At 46.8% G+C, this 16,930-nt stretch overlaps 1 protein-coding gene and 1 long non-coding RNA gene across 3 annotated transcripts in view; one reads left to right on the top strand and one right to left on the bottom strand.

The window, feature by feature from the left end:
• The window catches only part of PDE9A (phosphodiesterase 9A), a 50,279-nt gene extending 47,622 nt beyond the window's left edge, over nucleotides 1-2,657 (bottom strand). Inside the window, exon 1 of one of the 2 annotated variants that reach the window (XM_071811514.1) lies at nucleotides 2,295-2,657. In XM_071811514.1, the coding sequence (XP_071667615.1) occupies nucleotides 2,295-2,363 (69 nt within the window). In that variant the 5' untranslated portion in view covers nucleotides 2,364-2,657. The remainder of the gene's footprint in view (nucleotides 1-2,294) is intronic. The other variant, XM_071811507.1, reaches the window with a different exon arrangement.
• On the top strand, nucleotides 424-16,311 carry LOC139828476 (uncharacterized). Its single transcript, XR_011740151.1, has 3 exons — nucleotides 424-2,339; nucleotides 12,538-14,701; nucleotides 16,245-16,311. It is a non-coding gene; the product is annotated as an uncharacterized lncRNA (long non-coding RNA).
• Nucleotides 16,312-16,930: the final 619 nt, after the last annotated feature.

The raw sequence follows: 16,930 nt of genomic DNA, 5'->3' as shown, positions 1-16,930 counted from the left end.
TCAAAGACAGCAAACCCTACTCCAACAGCCACCGTGTCCCTTTGCCTTTCCCACTGTGCCCCTCTGGACCTGCTGACACACAAACCTATTTAGCTTAATTCAATGCTCCTGTTGCAGAGCACTTCCAAGTGCTCCTCTGCAATGTGCAGGTTCCCAGGGGAGGTGGTGTGCAGGTCTCTGAGCCTGGTGTGTCCCTTCTTTCACCTCAGCGCTGTGGCAAAACAACTTCTGCCGAAGTCAGTAGAATGCCCTGTGGCTGCAGTGGCAGAAAATCAGGATGAGGCCATGGAAACACAGAATTACCTGTGAATATTTGCCAGCACAGTTAGCGCTATTGTAGGATGCCTGGTTGCAATGTCCAGCAAGCCAGTTGCAAGTTGGAACTGAGCCCTTTCAAACCTAACAAGTGCAGTTATAATGGAGCTCATACCTCATTACTGGGTTGATGAGCAGCTTAGCATTGATTTAATGAGTTCCCTTCAGAAGCCTCCAATACTGCATTCCTTGGAAGATTAAGGGTAGCTTTTTTTTTTACTTTCTAATGATGTTGTTACTGAGGAGGCATGAGAATCTGAGATATACCCTGCTTACCCCTGGGTGAACCCCATTTACATGGCATTTTTACTGCAGGAATCCTTCCAAACATTGCACAGATGGAATTTTACATCTGACAGAAGAAACAGATAATGTCTATCAGGTAAAAAAACCCTTAATACTGCCTGAGTTCGCATTTGCTTGCTCATGCAATTGTGCCTCTTCTGTGTTTTTAGTGTCAAAAGTACTCTCCAGAGACTGGTTCTGAGAAATGCTATTTCTTTTCTCCTTTTTTTTTTTAAAAAAAAAAAAACAAACAACAGCATAAATGACAGATAATGTGCTTTACCAGCATCTATGGAAACACTTGCCACCCTTTCAAAATACTGAAACATTTTCATATTGAACTGTAAAGGTGCCAGGGAGCTCGGCAGAAACATTGCTTCTGGGGCTGCCAGGCGACCAACTCATTAAGCTCCAGCGAAAGAGAAGAGGCACCTTCAGCTCAGCAGAGCCGGCACACTCCCGCCCACCCATACAGAGGAGACCACAGTGGCAGAGGGACTACCATCACGTCTAAGACCCCAACATGGATGAAGAGGAGCAGGCTGCTCTGGGGAACATGGTGCAGATTTGGATTCTCTGAGGTCTTGTTCCTGAGGACAAGACTCTGGCAGCCGTGGTGGGTCTCCAGGGAAGTGGCAGAGGGGACCACAGGCAATGGAGTTGTGTGTGGCGGGACGGGACTGTGAGTATCATCTCTCCCTTTACCTCGTTTCTGCGGTCACTCATACAGCAAAGGGGAGGGAAGGGAAAGGGTATCTTTGCTGTTCCTTTTTAAAGGAGAAACAAAAGGCAAGGCTGGGCGAAAAGAAGATTTAGAGCAGGAAGACAAGAGAGAGATATATTTGAATTTTGCAAGATAGAGTTTACTTGCTCTTGAGCCTCATGGCCTCTCTCACTCTATCACAAAAAAGGCATTTGGTTTATGGCCAAAGAACTGCTGACAAAAAGAAGAAAAAGCTGACTTACAAAGACACGGCGGCATTGTTTCTGTTTAAAAGCAGTGGGCTGTCAGCTTGACAGCGTGCGAGCTCTCCCTTTCAGCCGGAATATGTTTCTCCTGCAATTTCCCCTGTGCTGTGAACCGTGGTTAAGCAAACAAGGCAGGCTAATGGAAGTGAAAGTTTTCATTAATGTCTGTCGCCATTGATGAACAACTTGGCAAAGGTGGGGGGGACCCCTCAGCCCCCTGATGATGCAGAGGCAGCACACCCCATCGCACAACAGCCGAGCACCTGCCTGCCCTTCAGCGTGGTGGGAGGAAGATGCCCATCGCTATCCCCCCCCGGCAGGCAATCTCTAAATAACTCATCACGCCGTGTTTTCCAGCTCCCGCTGCTTGGGTGAAAAACCTCTCCGCAGGCAAAACTTCGTAAACACGTCGCGATGCTGCTCCGAGAGGCGAAGCCTGCATGGCTGTGAAGCCAAGGATCCCCGCACCAGCAGCGAGAACTGGCAGTGCCCAGCCCTCCCCTGCTGCCAGCCTCCCCTTCCCCTTTAAATAAACATCTGTGCGCAAAGCAGAAGCCACTCAAGATCTTCCCCTCTCCCCTTAAAAAAAAGGATTTGAAGCCCACAACGGTACTGAATGAAAACACGCGTCTAACTCACATTACAAAAATAGGTCGTGCAGCAAACACAGCCCGCAGCCTCTGCTGCCTCCGGAGACGCTACTTGGTGAAAAACAGCAAAAGTACCTTTTGAATTCTTCCATCAATATCCAAATAAATACACTTGGGCCGGTAAGTTGAGGAGGCAGATCCCATCTTGCTACAGCTGGCTTTTCACTGGACTTTTTTTCCAGTGTCAAACAGAGCAGAAAATAAGGTTTATCCTACTAAGCTGAGCCACCGCTGCCTGACAGTTTGGTGTCCCCGCTCTTCTGTATCCCACTGTACTCTCATTCTGGGAAGGTCCCTCCTCTAACATGCATGCATTTTGCTGTGCCTCTGTCTCTCTCTGCCACCTCCTTTTAGTTTTGCTTCTTTCCAAATCCAGCTGCCTTGGACAGGGAAAGGCATGGGCTCCAGATGCTGTCTGCCCTCTCCATTCCCATAGCAACAACCCCTCTTAGCTTTAGGGCTGAGAGCTGCTGGGCATTCATATTGTAGCTCTGACCCTGGGGCTGACCAACCCCTGATACACACAAGACCAAGTGGCACTTATCCCCTGGGGGGTTGGGGAGGGGAAAAATCCTCCATCATCAGGGTGGTGAGAGATGCCATTCATTTTTATGCTGAAATAGGACCGTAATTACTAATTAGTACCAACCCTTCTGGTGAGCTGCCTGCACCCTGCAAGTGGTGTGACAGGCTCCCAGCTGTCCCTTGTGCTGGGAGTCTCCTTTCAGACACCTGCCACAGCCAGGGCTCGCACCATCTCAGCCCAAACTCAGCAGCTTAATTTCCACATCCCTCCTGTTATCATTACAAGGATGGAAAGAAAAAGCAGCAGGCAAAGAAAGCGTAATACCCATGCTCTTGCCCAATGCCATGTGCATACCACCCCCGGAGTGAAGGAATTTGTTACTTAAGGGAACGTGAAGTATCCTGGCACAGGCATTCCCATGGGAAGGCACAGCAGAAAACCAGGAGGGAGCAAAGCACCCGACAGCCGATTCCCTGAGCAGATGCCAAATGCCATCTGCTGTGTGTCTGTGCTGCGCTGCAGTGCCGGCGCCCGTAGGAGGCTGAAGCAGCAGTGGTGGGTGATGCTCGGTCACAGAGGGGAGAGAGCTTTGGAGACAGCAGCTCCTCCATCCTTGCTGGGGAGAGGCTGTCTGATGGGCTGCAAGCATGCACAGAGGCTGGAAACAGCCTGTCCTGTGAGTGTTAGTTTTCTGTGTTTTCTAAGGCTTCTGATGGAGCAGCTGCAAAAACATTTCCTCTTTGGCACTGCAGTCTGGGAGAACTGGGCTTGTGGCAACAGGGTCGGTGCTGTCTTCCCTGCCCACCCCCAGGCCTTTGCTGCAACATGAGCAAGGCACAACTTAACTGCAGAGCCAGGCTGGCCTTTGAGACTGAAGCCAGTGACACTCCTAATGCTCTCACAGCCAGAAGCAAGGTGACTCTTTTGGGAGGTACAAGCCTTTGCTTCACAGAATCACAGAATGGTTGGGGTTGGTAGGGGCATCTGGAGATCATCTAATCCAACCCACCTGTTAAAGTAGGTTCACTCAGAGTAGATTTCACAGGAATGTGTCCAGGCGGGTTTTGAATGTCTCCAGAGAAGGAGACTCCACAACCTCTCTGGGCAGCCTGTTCAGTGCTCTGGCACCCTCAAAGTAAAGAAGTTTCTCCTCATATTCAGATGGAACCTCCTATGCTTCAATCTGTGCCAGTTGCTCCTCATCACATTGTTGGGCACCACTAAAAAGAGTTTGGTCTCACCCTTGAGATATTTATAAATGTAAATGAGATCCCCTCTCAGTCTTCTCCAGGCTGAACAGATCCAGGTCTCTCAGTCTTTTCTCGTAAGAAAAACACTTTCCCATCCTTCCTCTGCCAGCTTGGAGCAGGCACTTGAAGTCTCCCAGGAGAAAGACCTTGCCACTGTAGGGCTATCCCATGGGCAACCCTGTAAGCTATCCTTTAGGCTGTGTTACGCTCTATCCCCTAAGCTGTCCTGGAGGCTACCTGCTAGGCTATCCTCTAGGCTATTTTCCAGTCTATCCCATAGGCTATCCTGTAAGCTATCCTGAAGGCTAACTGCCTAGGCTGTGCTGTAGGCTGTGCCCATGGCTATTCTGAGGTGGGCCTCCCCCACTGCAACAGCCTTTCCACATCAACCTCACTGCTTCTGTACATCAGTCAGGACTTCTGTGACTGATCATTTCATACCTTGCTCTGCTACTCATTGCCTTAACCCCATTTTACCGTTATTCACTCCTAGGTGATTTGATTGACCTTGACAAGCAGTGTATACCTGAGGGAGGCAGCCATGATGACAAAAATGCAGCCATTTAGAAAGAGGCAGCAAGAGCACTCACACTAGGAAATGTACATGGGGTGTTTGATCTTGTAGAGAAGGTGCCTGAGACCTGTCTCCATAATGACCTACTCCAAGAGTGGTCAGACAAGGTCACCGGTGCATTGCAGGATTTGATTGCACATTGTTGAGACATCTAAAGACCAGAATGTCACACCAGTGAGCATCCACCTTTTGATTTCCACTTAAAAAAGCAACCAGCTTCTTCAGCCAGCAAAAAGACAGGCTCCGAAATCCAGGTGATGATCCTGTTTCTGCCTCTGCACCCTCCTTGCCATATCTGTTGTCCCTGTGCACTTAAATTGTGTTTCTTAAGCTCCAGCACACATCTCACCCCCGTTTAGTTACACTGATACTTGTTGGAAAAATTGCTTTGCTGTAAAATTGCTGATACTGCACTTTTCAATAACTTTTCATGTAGAAGTGAACCTACAAAAGCTGAGCTCTCAGAAATTATGGCAACTCAGGCCCATGTCTGAAAGGTGGCAAAAGACAGTGTTCATCAAAGAGGATGTGCAGCTCTGTGAGATAATTGCCTCCTTTTAGCTGGTTTAACCCTCCCAAATCCCCTTATCTCATTACATGCTGTGCAATGCAGGTCAAAAATCACTTGGAAGAATTATTCTATCTTATCAAACCCTTCAACAGTCCATCAGCTGGGCCAGATCCTGGCAATACAGCACCAGAAAATGTTTCTCTGTCATTTGCCCTAAAGGAACATTTTGACCAGCTATGTGCAGCATGAAGCTATTGTGCTCCAGATCACAGGCAGCACCTCAAGTGCTGCAGAGGTCTGCTTTGTTTTCTCTGCTAAGCTGTTTGCTGAGTCCAACACACAGCGCTTGGTACACCCAATGCTTAGAAGTAGTGATGCTTCCAGAGGGCTCCTGGGACTTGAGCCTGTGGCCTGACAACTTGGCAATGCCCCAGCCAGATGTCACTTACCCTGGTGGGTGCTATCAAGAAGTAAAAAAGGTGCCTCTGTCTCCCAGTCCCAGCGGCTGTTCCACATCTGTGGTGCAAAGGCAGCTTTTTAGGGTTTCCAAGGTGTAACTGTAGGATAATCACATCACACATGGTTTGCACTTGGACTCACTTCTGTCAAGGCACAAAACATCCATGTTGTCTTTACATAGGTCAAGATCTACCACCTGCTGCAAACCCTACTTAAAGGGTGAGCGTAAAGCTTTAGGGATGAAGAGAGCTGCCTGGCCGCTCTCCAGGCAGGGATGGCATGAGATGGCATGGCACCATCCCCATCCACGCTGTCCCCCCTGCCCATGGCTGCAACCACACGGAAGCGACTGAGGCGGGGAATTGTCAAGGACAAGGCAGGGACAGCATGTCCCACTGCCTCTGCTCACATTCCCCATGGACTATCGGCCTGGGCGGCCCCTCTGGGGAGCTGCCCCTGTCAGATACGTCTTGAGGTGGCAACATCCTTTGCAGTTGCCTCCCCAAATCTGTCCTTCCTCTGAAGCATCCCCATCCATCCCAGTCACCTATTTACAGCCATGGGATGGGGCTTCCAGAGCTCACTTCACCAGTCCTGAAGTTGCTGTGCTCACATGGTGGCACCCACTGCAGACTATGACCCCCAGCATCTCTAAACCCTAGTTTTCCTGCAGCACTCAAGAAACGGAGTGCCCCTTGCAACCTGCTGCGAGCAGCTGCACATCCAAATTGGGGGAGTGCAGGGTGGTAATATTCAAAGAGATTTAGACAGATTAAAAAAAAGCCGGATAAGTTAAACCTTTCAGTGAAAGATCTCCTGTTCAGTTTTTCTCAGAGGAACACCTTTACATGAGTCACTGCTGAACCCTCTTTTCTCACTCCCTGGTGCACTTTGAGTCTCCTTGCTCTTCATGATGGAGTGAGACCTCCCGGTGCCCTGCCTGTGGTGCTTGCCCCTGCCTGCACCCTGCCAGAGAGGTTGTGTGGGGCTGCAAACAAATAGGTCGCCCCATCTGAAGGGCAGGAAGAGATACCTGTGGTCAAGAATGGAGAAGGAAAACCTTCAGTTTTTGTGCAAAGCATGGAGAGTACCTAGATGCCCTCAGAAGGAGCTGATGAGGGTCTAAGGTTGTATTTGGAAATGTCTCATGGGTCATTGGGACTGGGAAGCTGTAGCTCAGCCATGAGAAGGTGGTGGGCAGCTGGAGCAGGACTTGAGCCAAGTATTTTAAGGACAGTGATATATTTTGAACAAAATTTGCCCAGAAGAAAAGAATAATAATTTTCGAAAATATTTTTTTTTCCTCACCTATTCTGTGTCTAAGCCTCTCAGCTGCTTCCTCTGCCCACTAATCCCTTCCCTTGCAGGTCCCCTCCCTCAGCTGTAGGTCTCTTGCATGTGTCTGTCTGTCTCCACGTTCCACAGGACCTCACCTCACCTCACTGCTCTACCTCTCTGCATTATTTCCCTCAAACTTACCAAAACGTCTGCTTGCCCCTGGAGCTGGAAAGGTTTCCCATTCACTCTTCCAGCTCTTTCTCCCCTCTCTATTTCACTGAAACTTCTCTCCCTCCTTTCACTATCTTTGGTGTTTTGCCACTCCTGCTTCAAGATTTTTCTCCCCCACAAACCCGTGAGTCAGGGTTGAGTCTGTACAGGAATTAATTTTCCATGGCAGTTACGCTGTTAACAGCTACACTGATGGCTCCTCCACCATGCTTACTGCAGAGCATGATGAACTTTTTCAGTCCAGCCCTCGCTCCTTTCCATAAGCCTATGAGAAGCATATGGCTTGCTGTATACAGAAATTTTAGCTTGCTTCTTTGCACATTTCTTTTATACACTGCCAGCTTTCCACAGGACCAGTCCTGGAAATTATCGTATTTAAAGCTAATTACAGAATGACTGATTATTAATGTTGGGACATTTTTATGACTTGTCTGTACAGGCCCTGAAAGTCTGAATTTGGGCTTTCACCACGCAGCAGTGCAGCTCTCCACCTCACTCTTGCTTCTAGCCCCATTTCTGGGTCTGTTGCTCACTCCAGCCCCAGCCCCAACCCACGTGGTGCAAGCATAATTGCCCGCAACCTGGTTTCCATGGCAAACCCCCAGTAATGTGGGCTGGAAGGAAGCTGCCGCATCTCCTGACGTGGCTGGTCTGGGGCACCAGAGTGCAGATATAGAGCCCTGTGGGCTGGAGACACGGTTATTGCTCACTCAGGAACCAGCCTTGCTCTTTAATCTGACAATGCTGGCCACCCCGGGGATAATACTGCCTTTATTCTGTTTATAACTGTTAAAATACTGGTGCCAGTAGTTCTCACCTGTGTCTCAAAACTCACATGTACCAGTTAATAGGCTCAAATCTTTGGAAGGCAAAAACAGGAAATGTTGTTAACTAAAAAACACTTGTCTGGCTGTCCAGTAGTGGCTTGAAGAAGAGGAGTAGTCTCAAGCCATGGGCAATCCTTCCATTTTATGAACACGTGTCCATTATAGCATCTGGCATTTCTTTACTTTCCTCTTTTATCCACTGAGGAAAAAAAACTTATTTCTCCAGTTCTATGTCAGCAAATTTTTTTAGTAATCTCTTTTTCAAAGCACTTGCAATACCTGGCAGGTGCACAGGTTGATTTCCTCAAGATGTCCCAGGGGTGCAAACCCATGGCCTTTCCCTGCTTCCAGCTGGGTGTGGGGGAAGCTCAGCTTTCACAAGCATTTATTTTAATTGCAGTGCTACCATCATGTCCTTGGCACAGGCCCTACAATGCTGCAGTGCGAACAACTCTACATCTTGGTTTTGCTAAAAGCTCTTTGCACCACCTCCTCTCCCTGCCAGTGGCGAGCAGGACCTCAGGCATCATCATGCCCTATGCCATGGTACAGTGTGCTGCGAGCTCCCTAGGGGGAGCCTTGGCTGCACTCTGTTCCATTGCAACCTCACTGCTTGATTTTCAGGCTCACTTCCCTCTCTGTGCTATTCTGTTTTCCACCTCTTCCCTTCATTTCTCACTCCTCTCCCATATCTGCAATCCAGCTACCTGTTCCTAGGCATGCACCTGTTGGAGAGGGATCAGAGGAGGCCAAAAAAATGATCAGAGGGCTGGAACAGCTCTGCTGTGAGAACAGGCTGAGAGAGTTGGGGGTGTTCAGCCTGGAGAAGAGAAAGCTCCAGGGAGAACTTATTCTGGCCTTTCAGTACTTACAAGGGGCCTATGAGAAAGATGGGGACAGACTTTTTAGCAGGGCCTGTTAAGAGAGGATAAGGGGAAATGGCGTTAAACTAGGAGAGGGAAGATTCAGGCTAGACACGAGGAAGAAATTCTTTGCAATGAGGGTGGTGAAGCACTGGCCGAGGTTGCCCGGAGAGATGGTAGATGCCCCATCCTTGGAGACATTCCAGGCCAGGCTGGACGGGGCTCTGAGCAACCTGATCTAGTTGAAGATGTCCCTTCTCATGGCAGGGGGTTGGACTAGATGAGCTTTGAAGGTCCCTTCTGACCCAAACTATTCTGTGATTCTATGATTTAGAGTATCAGCATGGAGCCAAGAGTATGCGAGTGACTTGCAAACTTTCCCTAGGCACTGCTGTATACAATATGAAGTACGCAATACATACGTACGTACACACGTGAACTCTAAGTAGCTGTTAATGACACAGGCAATCAGCGTGACTGGATCCCTGGTATAGAGCATCTGGGAAAGCCCAGCTATAAAAGCTGTCTCTTCATAAGGTTATGGAAGAAATTAGCAGACACAATTGGAACTTTCACGAGCTGATGAGAAAAAAATAAATGAAATTAACTGTGTCTGGAGTCACTCGCTAGATCATTCAGAGGTGTGATAGCCAAGAAGCAGAAAAGTCAGTTCCCTCTGTTGGATAAGGTTGGCTCATGCTCTTGGCAGGAAAGCCTGAGTGAGGTCCCGCAGCCTGTGCTCCCAAATGGGAGGGAAGCAGTATATGGCTCAATCTGGGGAAAACTGCCTGGCATTTTACATGGTGCAGGAAAGTGAAGTTACTTCAGATGTCTGTTTTGGGAGACTGCCATCTGAGCAGCTCAGTGACTCAACATAAATCAGCTATTTCCATCTTTCTGACAAGCAGGCCCCAGACACTCCAAAATCTTGGCAACCCAAAGACTAATGAAGGGTTGCTAATATCAGTGTCAGCCTGGCATATTCACACTCTCACAAGGTGTGGGGCCTGAGGGATGAGGGTGTCCCTGCACTTTTGTGTCTGGGCTAAAGACCTGACATGAGCAGAGCAGGAGGCAATCCCTGCTGCATCTGTGACTCAGCCCTGGGTGCCTCCTCGTCTGCACACTGACAGTCACCCCTTCCTCACACCACCAAGACAGTGTCACATCAGCAGGAATGGCTGCAAAATACTTGTTTCCCTACTTGGGATTGCCTTCCAGCAAGCAAGGTGCATTGGCAAAGTTTGGACCCTGGGTGGGAGATTGTACCTCAAATACATCATAACTGCATCCCATAAAAATCAGAGCTAGCTGCATGAATTCCTGGGGGGGTCAGCATAAATGGACTTTGCCAATTTCTTTGCAGTACATAAAATCTTAGACCTTCTATTTTAATGTGATTTTAAAAATACTGATCTTCATAGACAGCCAGATATCTCAAAATATATAACATTTTTCTATAATGTACATATTTTCTTATATTTGCTGTTTGCACAGATCATTCAGTGTTGTTTCCACTAATGGGCAGAAGCACATTTGCTCAATAAAAGACTTTAAAGATTCCCAGCTTTTAGGGTGTGAGGCCAGAACAGAGTCACAGACACTGTGTGAAAACGATGACAGGAGCCTCATGTAGCACTGAGAAAGTGCCTGATCTGCTCCACCAGAATATTGAAGGCTGCATGAAATGGGAAAGTTTTTAACTATTCTTGCAGTTTCCAAAGCTACATTGAGTTGAGTGATGCATTTTCCCAGGAGCATTACCTAGACAATCACCCATCACACATCTCTCTATTAAGTTGTCACTGTATCTCAAAATCATAGGTCACGACCAAAGAATCTCGAAAGATTGGATAAGAAATAATTAGCATCTGCTTTCAAATAACACATTTGTGGCTCTTCTTTTTACTTGGCTCGTATTTTCTGAACCTCACTGTTCATCCAGGTCACGTATGTGAGCTTTCCTCTACAACTTTGAAAGCCAGAAGCTTTCACTAAGGAACAAAATTGAACTGAGATTTTCATGCAATAAGACGATTCCATTTCCTGAAGAAAACGGTAAACATAATAAATTAAAGGTATGGTCAGGAGAAAGGGCAGCACCGAAGTATTACAGAAAATGAAATGGAAGTAGCATATGGGGGAAGGGAGCGTCTCACACAGTTTTTATTTTTTTTTTTGGTAAATATATTTCACTACCCTTTCTCCAGCCTCCACTGGATTTTGTCCTGCACGGCTCAAGTTCTCACCACGGTGCTGGGTCTCAGCCCACACGTCCCCTCCTCTCCTGCACCCCCCCTTTCTTAGCAGTGGCCTCAAGTGAACACTGAGACCAGTAACATTGTTTTTGAGGTGTGAACATTCAAGTCCAAGTTATTGCAAGAGGTAAAGAAAACAAACTCAAGCCAGGGCTTTCCTTCCTAGCGCCTGCACAGGGAAAGACCCAGCGTCACCACGTTGAGGCTAACTCTATAGCGGGTATTTAGCCTCAAAACTGAGAAAAAACTGAGAAAAGCAGCTCAGGGACCATCTACCAGGGACAAGACTTCTGGCCGTCCCTGAGGGCTCCTGGTGTGACAGCTGCTGGCTTTTGGCTTCTTACAGAGTGGCTTTCCTCTCCCATCACGCTCCAATACAGAGGAAGCCATGTCTCCTTCCCAGTCTCTTATCCTCCTCTTCCTCCTTTCATCCTTCTTTGAATGGATTTCACTGGATTCACCCAGGTTTTGGTTTTTCTTTTTAAATCCTTATCCTCTCACCTTCAGTTGCTTCCACATAAACTGTACACTGGATGTGAAGTTTTTCCCGCCTTGGACCTCTTCCTCTGCTCAAGCGTCTGATGAAAATGCACTGTTGAATCTTAGCCACTGTCTAAAAACTTCCCAGAGGCAGCAAAGAAGGTTTTGGACAAGAAACTAAAAAGATCAAGAACATACAGAAATAAAGTAAACAGGCAGAAATCAAGTAAAAACCCAACAGCCCTCCACTAAAAAGGGTACAATCTTCTGTCCAGCTCTTCTCTCCAACTCCACATATTTTCCCTGTACTTTTGGTCTTTTATTTTTGTTTCTCTTGCTGTTCTTCCATCATAATCATCTCTTCTGATCAGCGCTCTGCTCCCCACTATCTGCCCCAGTGTCTTCATGTGCCATGGCTGGGGATATCCCACACTCTTCTCCCTGCCCCGTTTCATCTGAGGGGCACAGTTTCCCTGTTGTTTGCCATCTATCTCTCCTGCCAGCAGTGCAACCAGCTCTCTGCCTTCCCTCTGCCCAAGGAACGGTGCCCACAAGCAGCAGAAAAGCCACAGAGCCAGAATCACAATAAAACAGGATTCCTGCAGAGACACCGAGTCCTGCTTGCTTTGGAGCATACGAGCACTCGACTTACTAGAGAGAAGGCCAAAGGCAACACATTGCTTTGTTGCCTTTAATAAAATGGTGCTTTTGGTCTATTTGTCTTCTACACAGCCCTCTCCCCTCCTCCAAACCAATCACACTGAGTTCCCAGAGTGAGTGACAGAGACCTGAGTTTTATTTGAAGAATGGTGCCTGTTGCTGAGGAGCTGCTGTTCAGAGGTGTGTGCTTGGGTTGGATGCACGTGCCTGTGTGAGCCTCTATAGTTCTTTAAGGTATGGCACATGTTACGAACATGCTACCCCTACCTCCAAACACACACCGCCCCCCCCGAGACACAGTGGTTATCATGAATTAAAAGTTAGCCTGTTATAGCATCATATTGCAACATGCAAAAATCACCATTACTAGCCATTTCTGCATCTCTAAACATTGTTTGTAGGAATTTCTACAGAGATCTTCATGGGGATATCCAAACCTTTTACAAGATTAAGACATCCCATCACTACCTGAGAGAAGCCACACGCTCTTTCTCACACCTTTGGAGTCCAATATCTCCCCAGTGCTGCTGCTGCTCTCTGGATGCATCTGCGCCACGTTTCTTCTGACCTAATCACCTGAGAGCCTGCCAGGTTCAGCAAGCGGCTCTGCTTTATATTCTGAACGTGAGGAGGTTTAAGCTCTGCCGAGTTCTCCCAAGACATCAAATCCATCACTGGGATCACTTTGTGACATTCAGGACTCGCTTGGACACATCCCTGTGTGATCTACTCTAGGTGAACTTTCTTTAGCAGGTGGGTTGGACCAGATGATCTCCAGAGGTCCCTTCCAACCCCAACCAATCTGTGATTCTGTGAAAGCATCTGGCCCTTGGCACCCTGGCCCAGCCTCCACCAGCCAGTGCATTCCCCAGAGAGCATCAGCTGCCACAGACAGCCCAGGCACCTGCACAGGCAGAGCCCAGCAAAGGCTGCACACCATGAAATGACCCAGGATTTGGTTCTGTATGAATCAAACTGTAATTCACAAAGTAATTGCTCGGACAAACTTGCTTGAAAATAGACTTGTGCCACAGAATACTAAACTTGCTGGGAAGTCATGTAGCACCTGAGTGGTTACTAGATCAATTTTTTTGTCCTGAAAGAATAAGACTGGCAAGACAGTTTATCACAGGGTTGTTCATGGTTGTTGTTGTTCTCAACAGAACCCATTTACATGGATAATTTCAACTGTGCTTGAAAAACAGAGACAGCAAAAACAACAGAGAAGGCAATTCCTGGTGTTTACAGGGATGCATAAGATAAACTTACTGGAGCTGCTAATCATCTATTTCAGCTGCTTTTATGGGTCTGGGAAGGCTAAAAAAACCTGTGTATAGGAACCAGTTTGTGCTTACGTATAACATTTCCTTTGTGATAACACACAGAAATGACATTTAGATGCTGCTTCAACAGATGCATTATTGTATTAGAGGATTTCAAGCAGGCAAATACAAGGAGCTTTGTTTTCCCTGTTACTGTATAACTTAAATAATCTGTAACCTTTCTACCAAGAGGTCTCATTTCAAATGACAGTAAAAATTGTTCTGAGAACTAGATGTATTAGTTCTGCTTTAGACGCTCGGGGGATTTCATCCTCTCACCACTTCCAGGTGCTTTGCTGGAGAGGGATTTCATCCTCTTCAAAAAATTGTTTGATGAAATCTGGGGTAAATTTAGAGTCTTGTGATTTGCCTGACAGCAAAACATATGGGAAGTTAGCCTGTCTAATGCAGCTTTGATACAGATATCAGTCCTAAAACTTACATTGTCAGGCCTTTCTCAGCTGGTCACCCCTATTTTGAGAACTGCTGCTGTAAAAATCAGAGCAGAGAAACCAGCAGGTTTCTCTCTATTTCCCTCCACTTTCAGCAACTGCACTGTTTTGCAAGCTGACACGCAGACCAGCTGTAGTAGTGGATTTCCCTCACTGCCAAGCAAGTGAACAAACTTTCTTACTTCCAAACTCCTAATACAGCCAACAGGAAAGCAAAGAGCTGGCACCAAGCCAAACGCACCTACACCTGGTGGGGGGTGATGGCCACCCCAGTACGGGTGACCCTGCATGCCATTTCAGCTTCTATTTGGGAGAGAGAATATGCTTTTGACACATTTTTGTGACCTCTTCTGTTCTTTGTTAACATGCTTTCTTCCTTTCATGTAACTGGAAAGCTGCAGCCAGAGGAAAACCAGGAGGAAGCTTTATAAAGACTTCTAAGAAGGATGGCTAAATCAAATCCTGTTGTTACACCTACTGGTATAAAACCAAACCTGCAGATTCTGCCACAGAATGACGCAACGTTCAGCTGTTTCCTACCAGATGATCAGAGCAATTTAAGAATAGATTCAGAACTTATTGTACTTATTAAGCTGAAGTCTCACGTGGTCTGTGGTGAAATTGGGTGACTCAGACTCAAATATAATACTCTGTCCTCTGCAGCAGAAATAACATCACTGTGTTTGGCAGAAGATTCAGAAGAAACCCCCTCCTTCCAAACGTTTTTCCTGTACGTCACTCAGCCACAATGGGCTGCCTATACCAACTACCCTTTGCATCACAAAAAGAAGGTGAGAACTCAGAAGTTGTTCATCATTTTGACACTTGTCTTTTGATCTAGACTCCCTGCGCCTATTGGGCAGTGAAATCCAGCCCTTTCAGCTTGTTCCCAATTCATGCTGTGACTCATGTGTGCATATGTATAAATATCTATAAACACACACACAAAGGGGCATCTGTATCCCTCTTGATTTGGCATATGAACGCAGGCTGCTGCTTTGAGTTCTGGCCTCGATGTGGGAAGCATGGGTTTCTGAATAACCTAAGACATTCAGGGCACCTGTTAAGGATCTAGGTACTAGATTGAACTAAAAAACTTCAGTGCTCAAGATGGCAAAGACTTAAATAAAATTTTTGTGTTCTTTGAACGCTTGATCCTGAGCAAGGCGAGCAAAAGGGGAATCGGTTCCCCGGTGTAAAGTCTGGAAGGGATGACACCTTCACTGCAGCATGTGAGTACATTTGCCAAAGTGCTCACAGTTGGGAAAGGTTAAGAAACTTACCTCACCCTGTCCTGCTGCAGTTCGTCTATCCAATAACACCTTGCCAAGGTTTTGCCTTCTGTGAATCTTTATGTGAAAAAAATGCAAACCAACATTAACTCAGTCATAGATGGCAGGCCACAAAAAGGCAATTTTCTAGCAAATACAAATTCCACATCCAGTGAGACTGTGAGAAACCTTACAAGCTCAGGGCCAGCTTTATGCAAGAAAGTGACCTCTAGGGATGAGTGAAAATGAGAAATAAGTTTTAGTTCAAATTTTTCTGCTGTATTTTAAAAAAACACACTATAAACGTGATTAGAGCATGAGAATCTATTAGCCTGATGGTAAATAAATGCAAATATCAGAGTAATTCTGGTTCCAAGACATTAATTTTTGAAGCACTAGCTCTAGCCTCAAGCCCAGGTTTAAGTGACTGCGGTAACCTGAAGATGATGGAAATAATTCAAAGTCAGCTTCATAGGGACAGCCCTGCACCTTGCCTGAAAAGGACATCCTAAATGTCAGCCCCACTCAGGTTTTCCACTAGCTGCTCATCCAGGCCTGTGTCCAGCCTGCCACCACACAAACAAAGGAACACACAGATGCCAAAAAGTGAAAAATCAACTGAATGTTATTGGATGCAAGTCTCATGACAGCTCCACAGGGACCTGTAGAAGCCCTTGTTTGCTGCAGTGCTAAGACAGGACATCACCCCAACCCTCACAGGCGTTTGTTACAAGCACAAGAGCCAACTGGTTCCTGGAGAGTAAAAAAAAAAAATAAGTACAGATGTGAGGACAAAAATGCCAGACTTCAAATGAACCCGCTGGCAGTTGAAAAATCAGAAGCTTTTTCAGGCCATAAGACGTAGGTATCTTGTCAGGTACTAGAACAGGCTGCCCGAGGATGTGGTTGAGTCACCATCCCTGGAGGTGTACGAAAGACGTGTAAGATGTGGTGTTTTGGGACATGGTTTAGTGGTGGACTTGGCAGTGCTAGGTTGACAGCTGGACTCGATCTTAAAGGTCTTTTCCAACCTAAACAATTCTGTGATTCTATGATCTTACAGGTTATGTATGCCTGAATAACCCGTGGGAAGTGACCCAGGACCTGACCACCTGCACAGCCAGCCATGCCAGTCCTCTTCCATGGGGACACCACCCTTGGGGCTCCCAAGCCTGGTGCCCACCAGGGGCAGATGGGGAGAGCAGCCCCCTCCTTCCCACCTTCAAACAACGCTCAGCATGCAGGGCCTTTGGAGTGAGGTGGCTCTATCCCCACCTGTTTTTTTTGGATCCCAGCACCAGATTTTCACCTCTCTTCATAGCTTTCCATTCTTTTGTGCTTTGCCACCTTTGCATTTTTACCATTACCCCATCCCACATTCACATTTCTATAGCACCCCAGTTATGCCCTGCCTTTTAATTATGTGACATCATTTGATGTCCTCCTCTTTCTTTTCATTTCCAAAATTGAACCATCACTTCTGTCTTTGCATTGCCGTTTTTTAATCTGTAGCCAATTTTCCATACACAAAAGCCCTTGCTCTTCTTTAGATGAGATCTGTTCAAGCTCTTGAATGCTGCCTTCTGCTGAATTATACTAACAGGTACTTTACTTCCCTTTGCCTTTTTTTTTTCTTTTTTTTTTTTTTTAAACCTAACTGACATCCAGATACACCTCTCCAGTGGGGATGGGGAGAAAAAAACCCCAACAGGCTAATTTGTATTTATTTACATCTGGATATTTAACAGC

The sequence above is a fragment of the Patagioenas fasciata genome, chromosome 1 (genome assembly GCF_037038585.1).
Source record: "Patagioenas fasciata isolate bPatFas1 chromosome 1, bPatFas1.hap1, whole genome shotgun sequence".
Classification (NCBI taxonomy): domain Eukaryota; kingdom Metazoa; phylum Chordata; class Aves; order Columbiformes; family Columbidae; genus Patagioenas; species Patagioenas fasciata.
The sequence above is the reverse complement of the archived record's forward strand: the minus strand, read 5'-3'. Positions and strand labels throughout refer to the sequence as shown.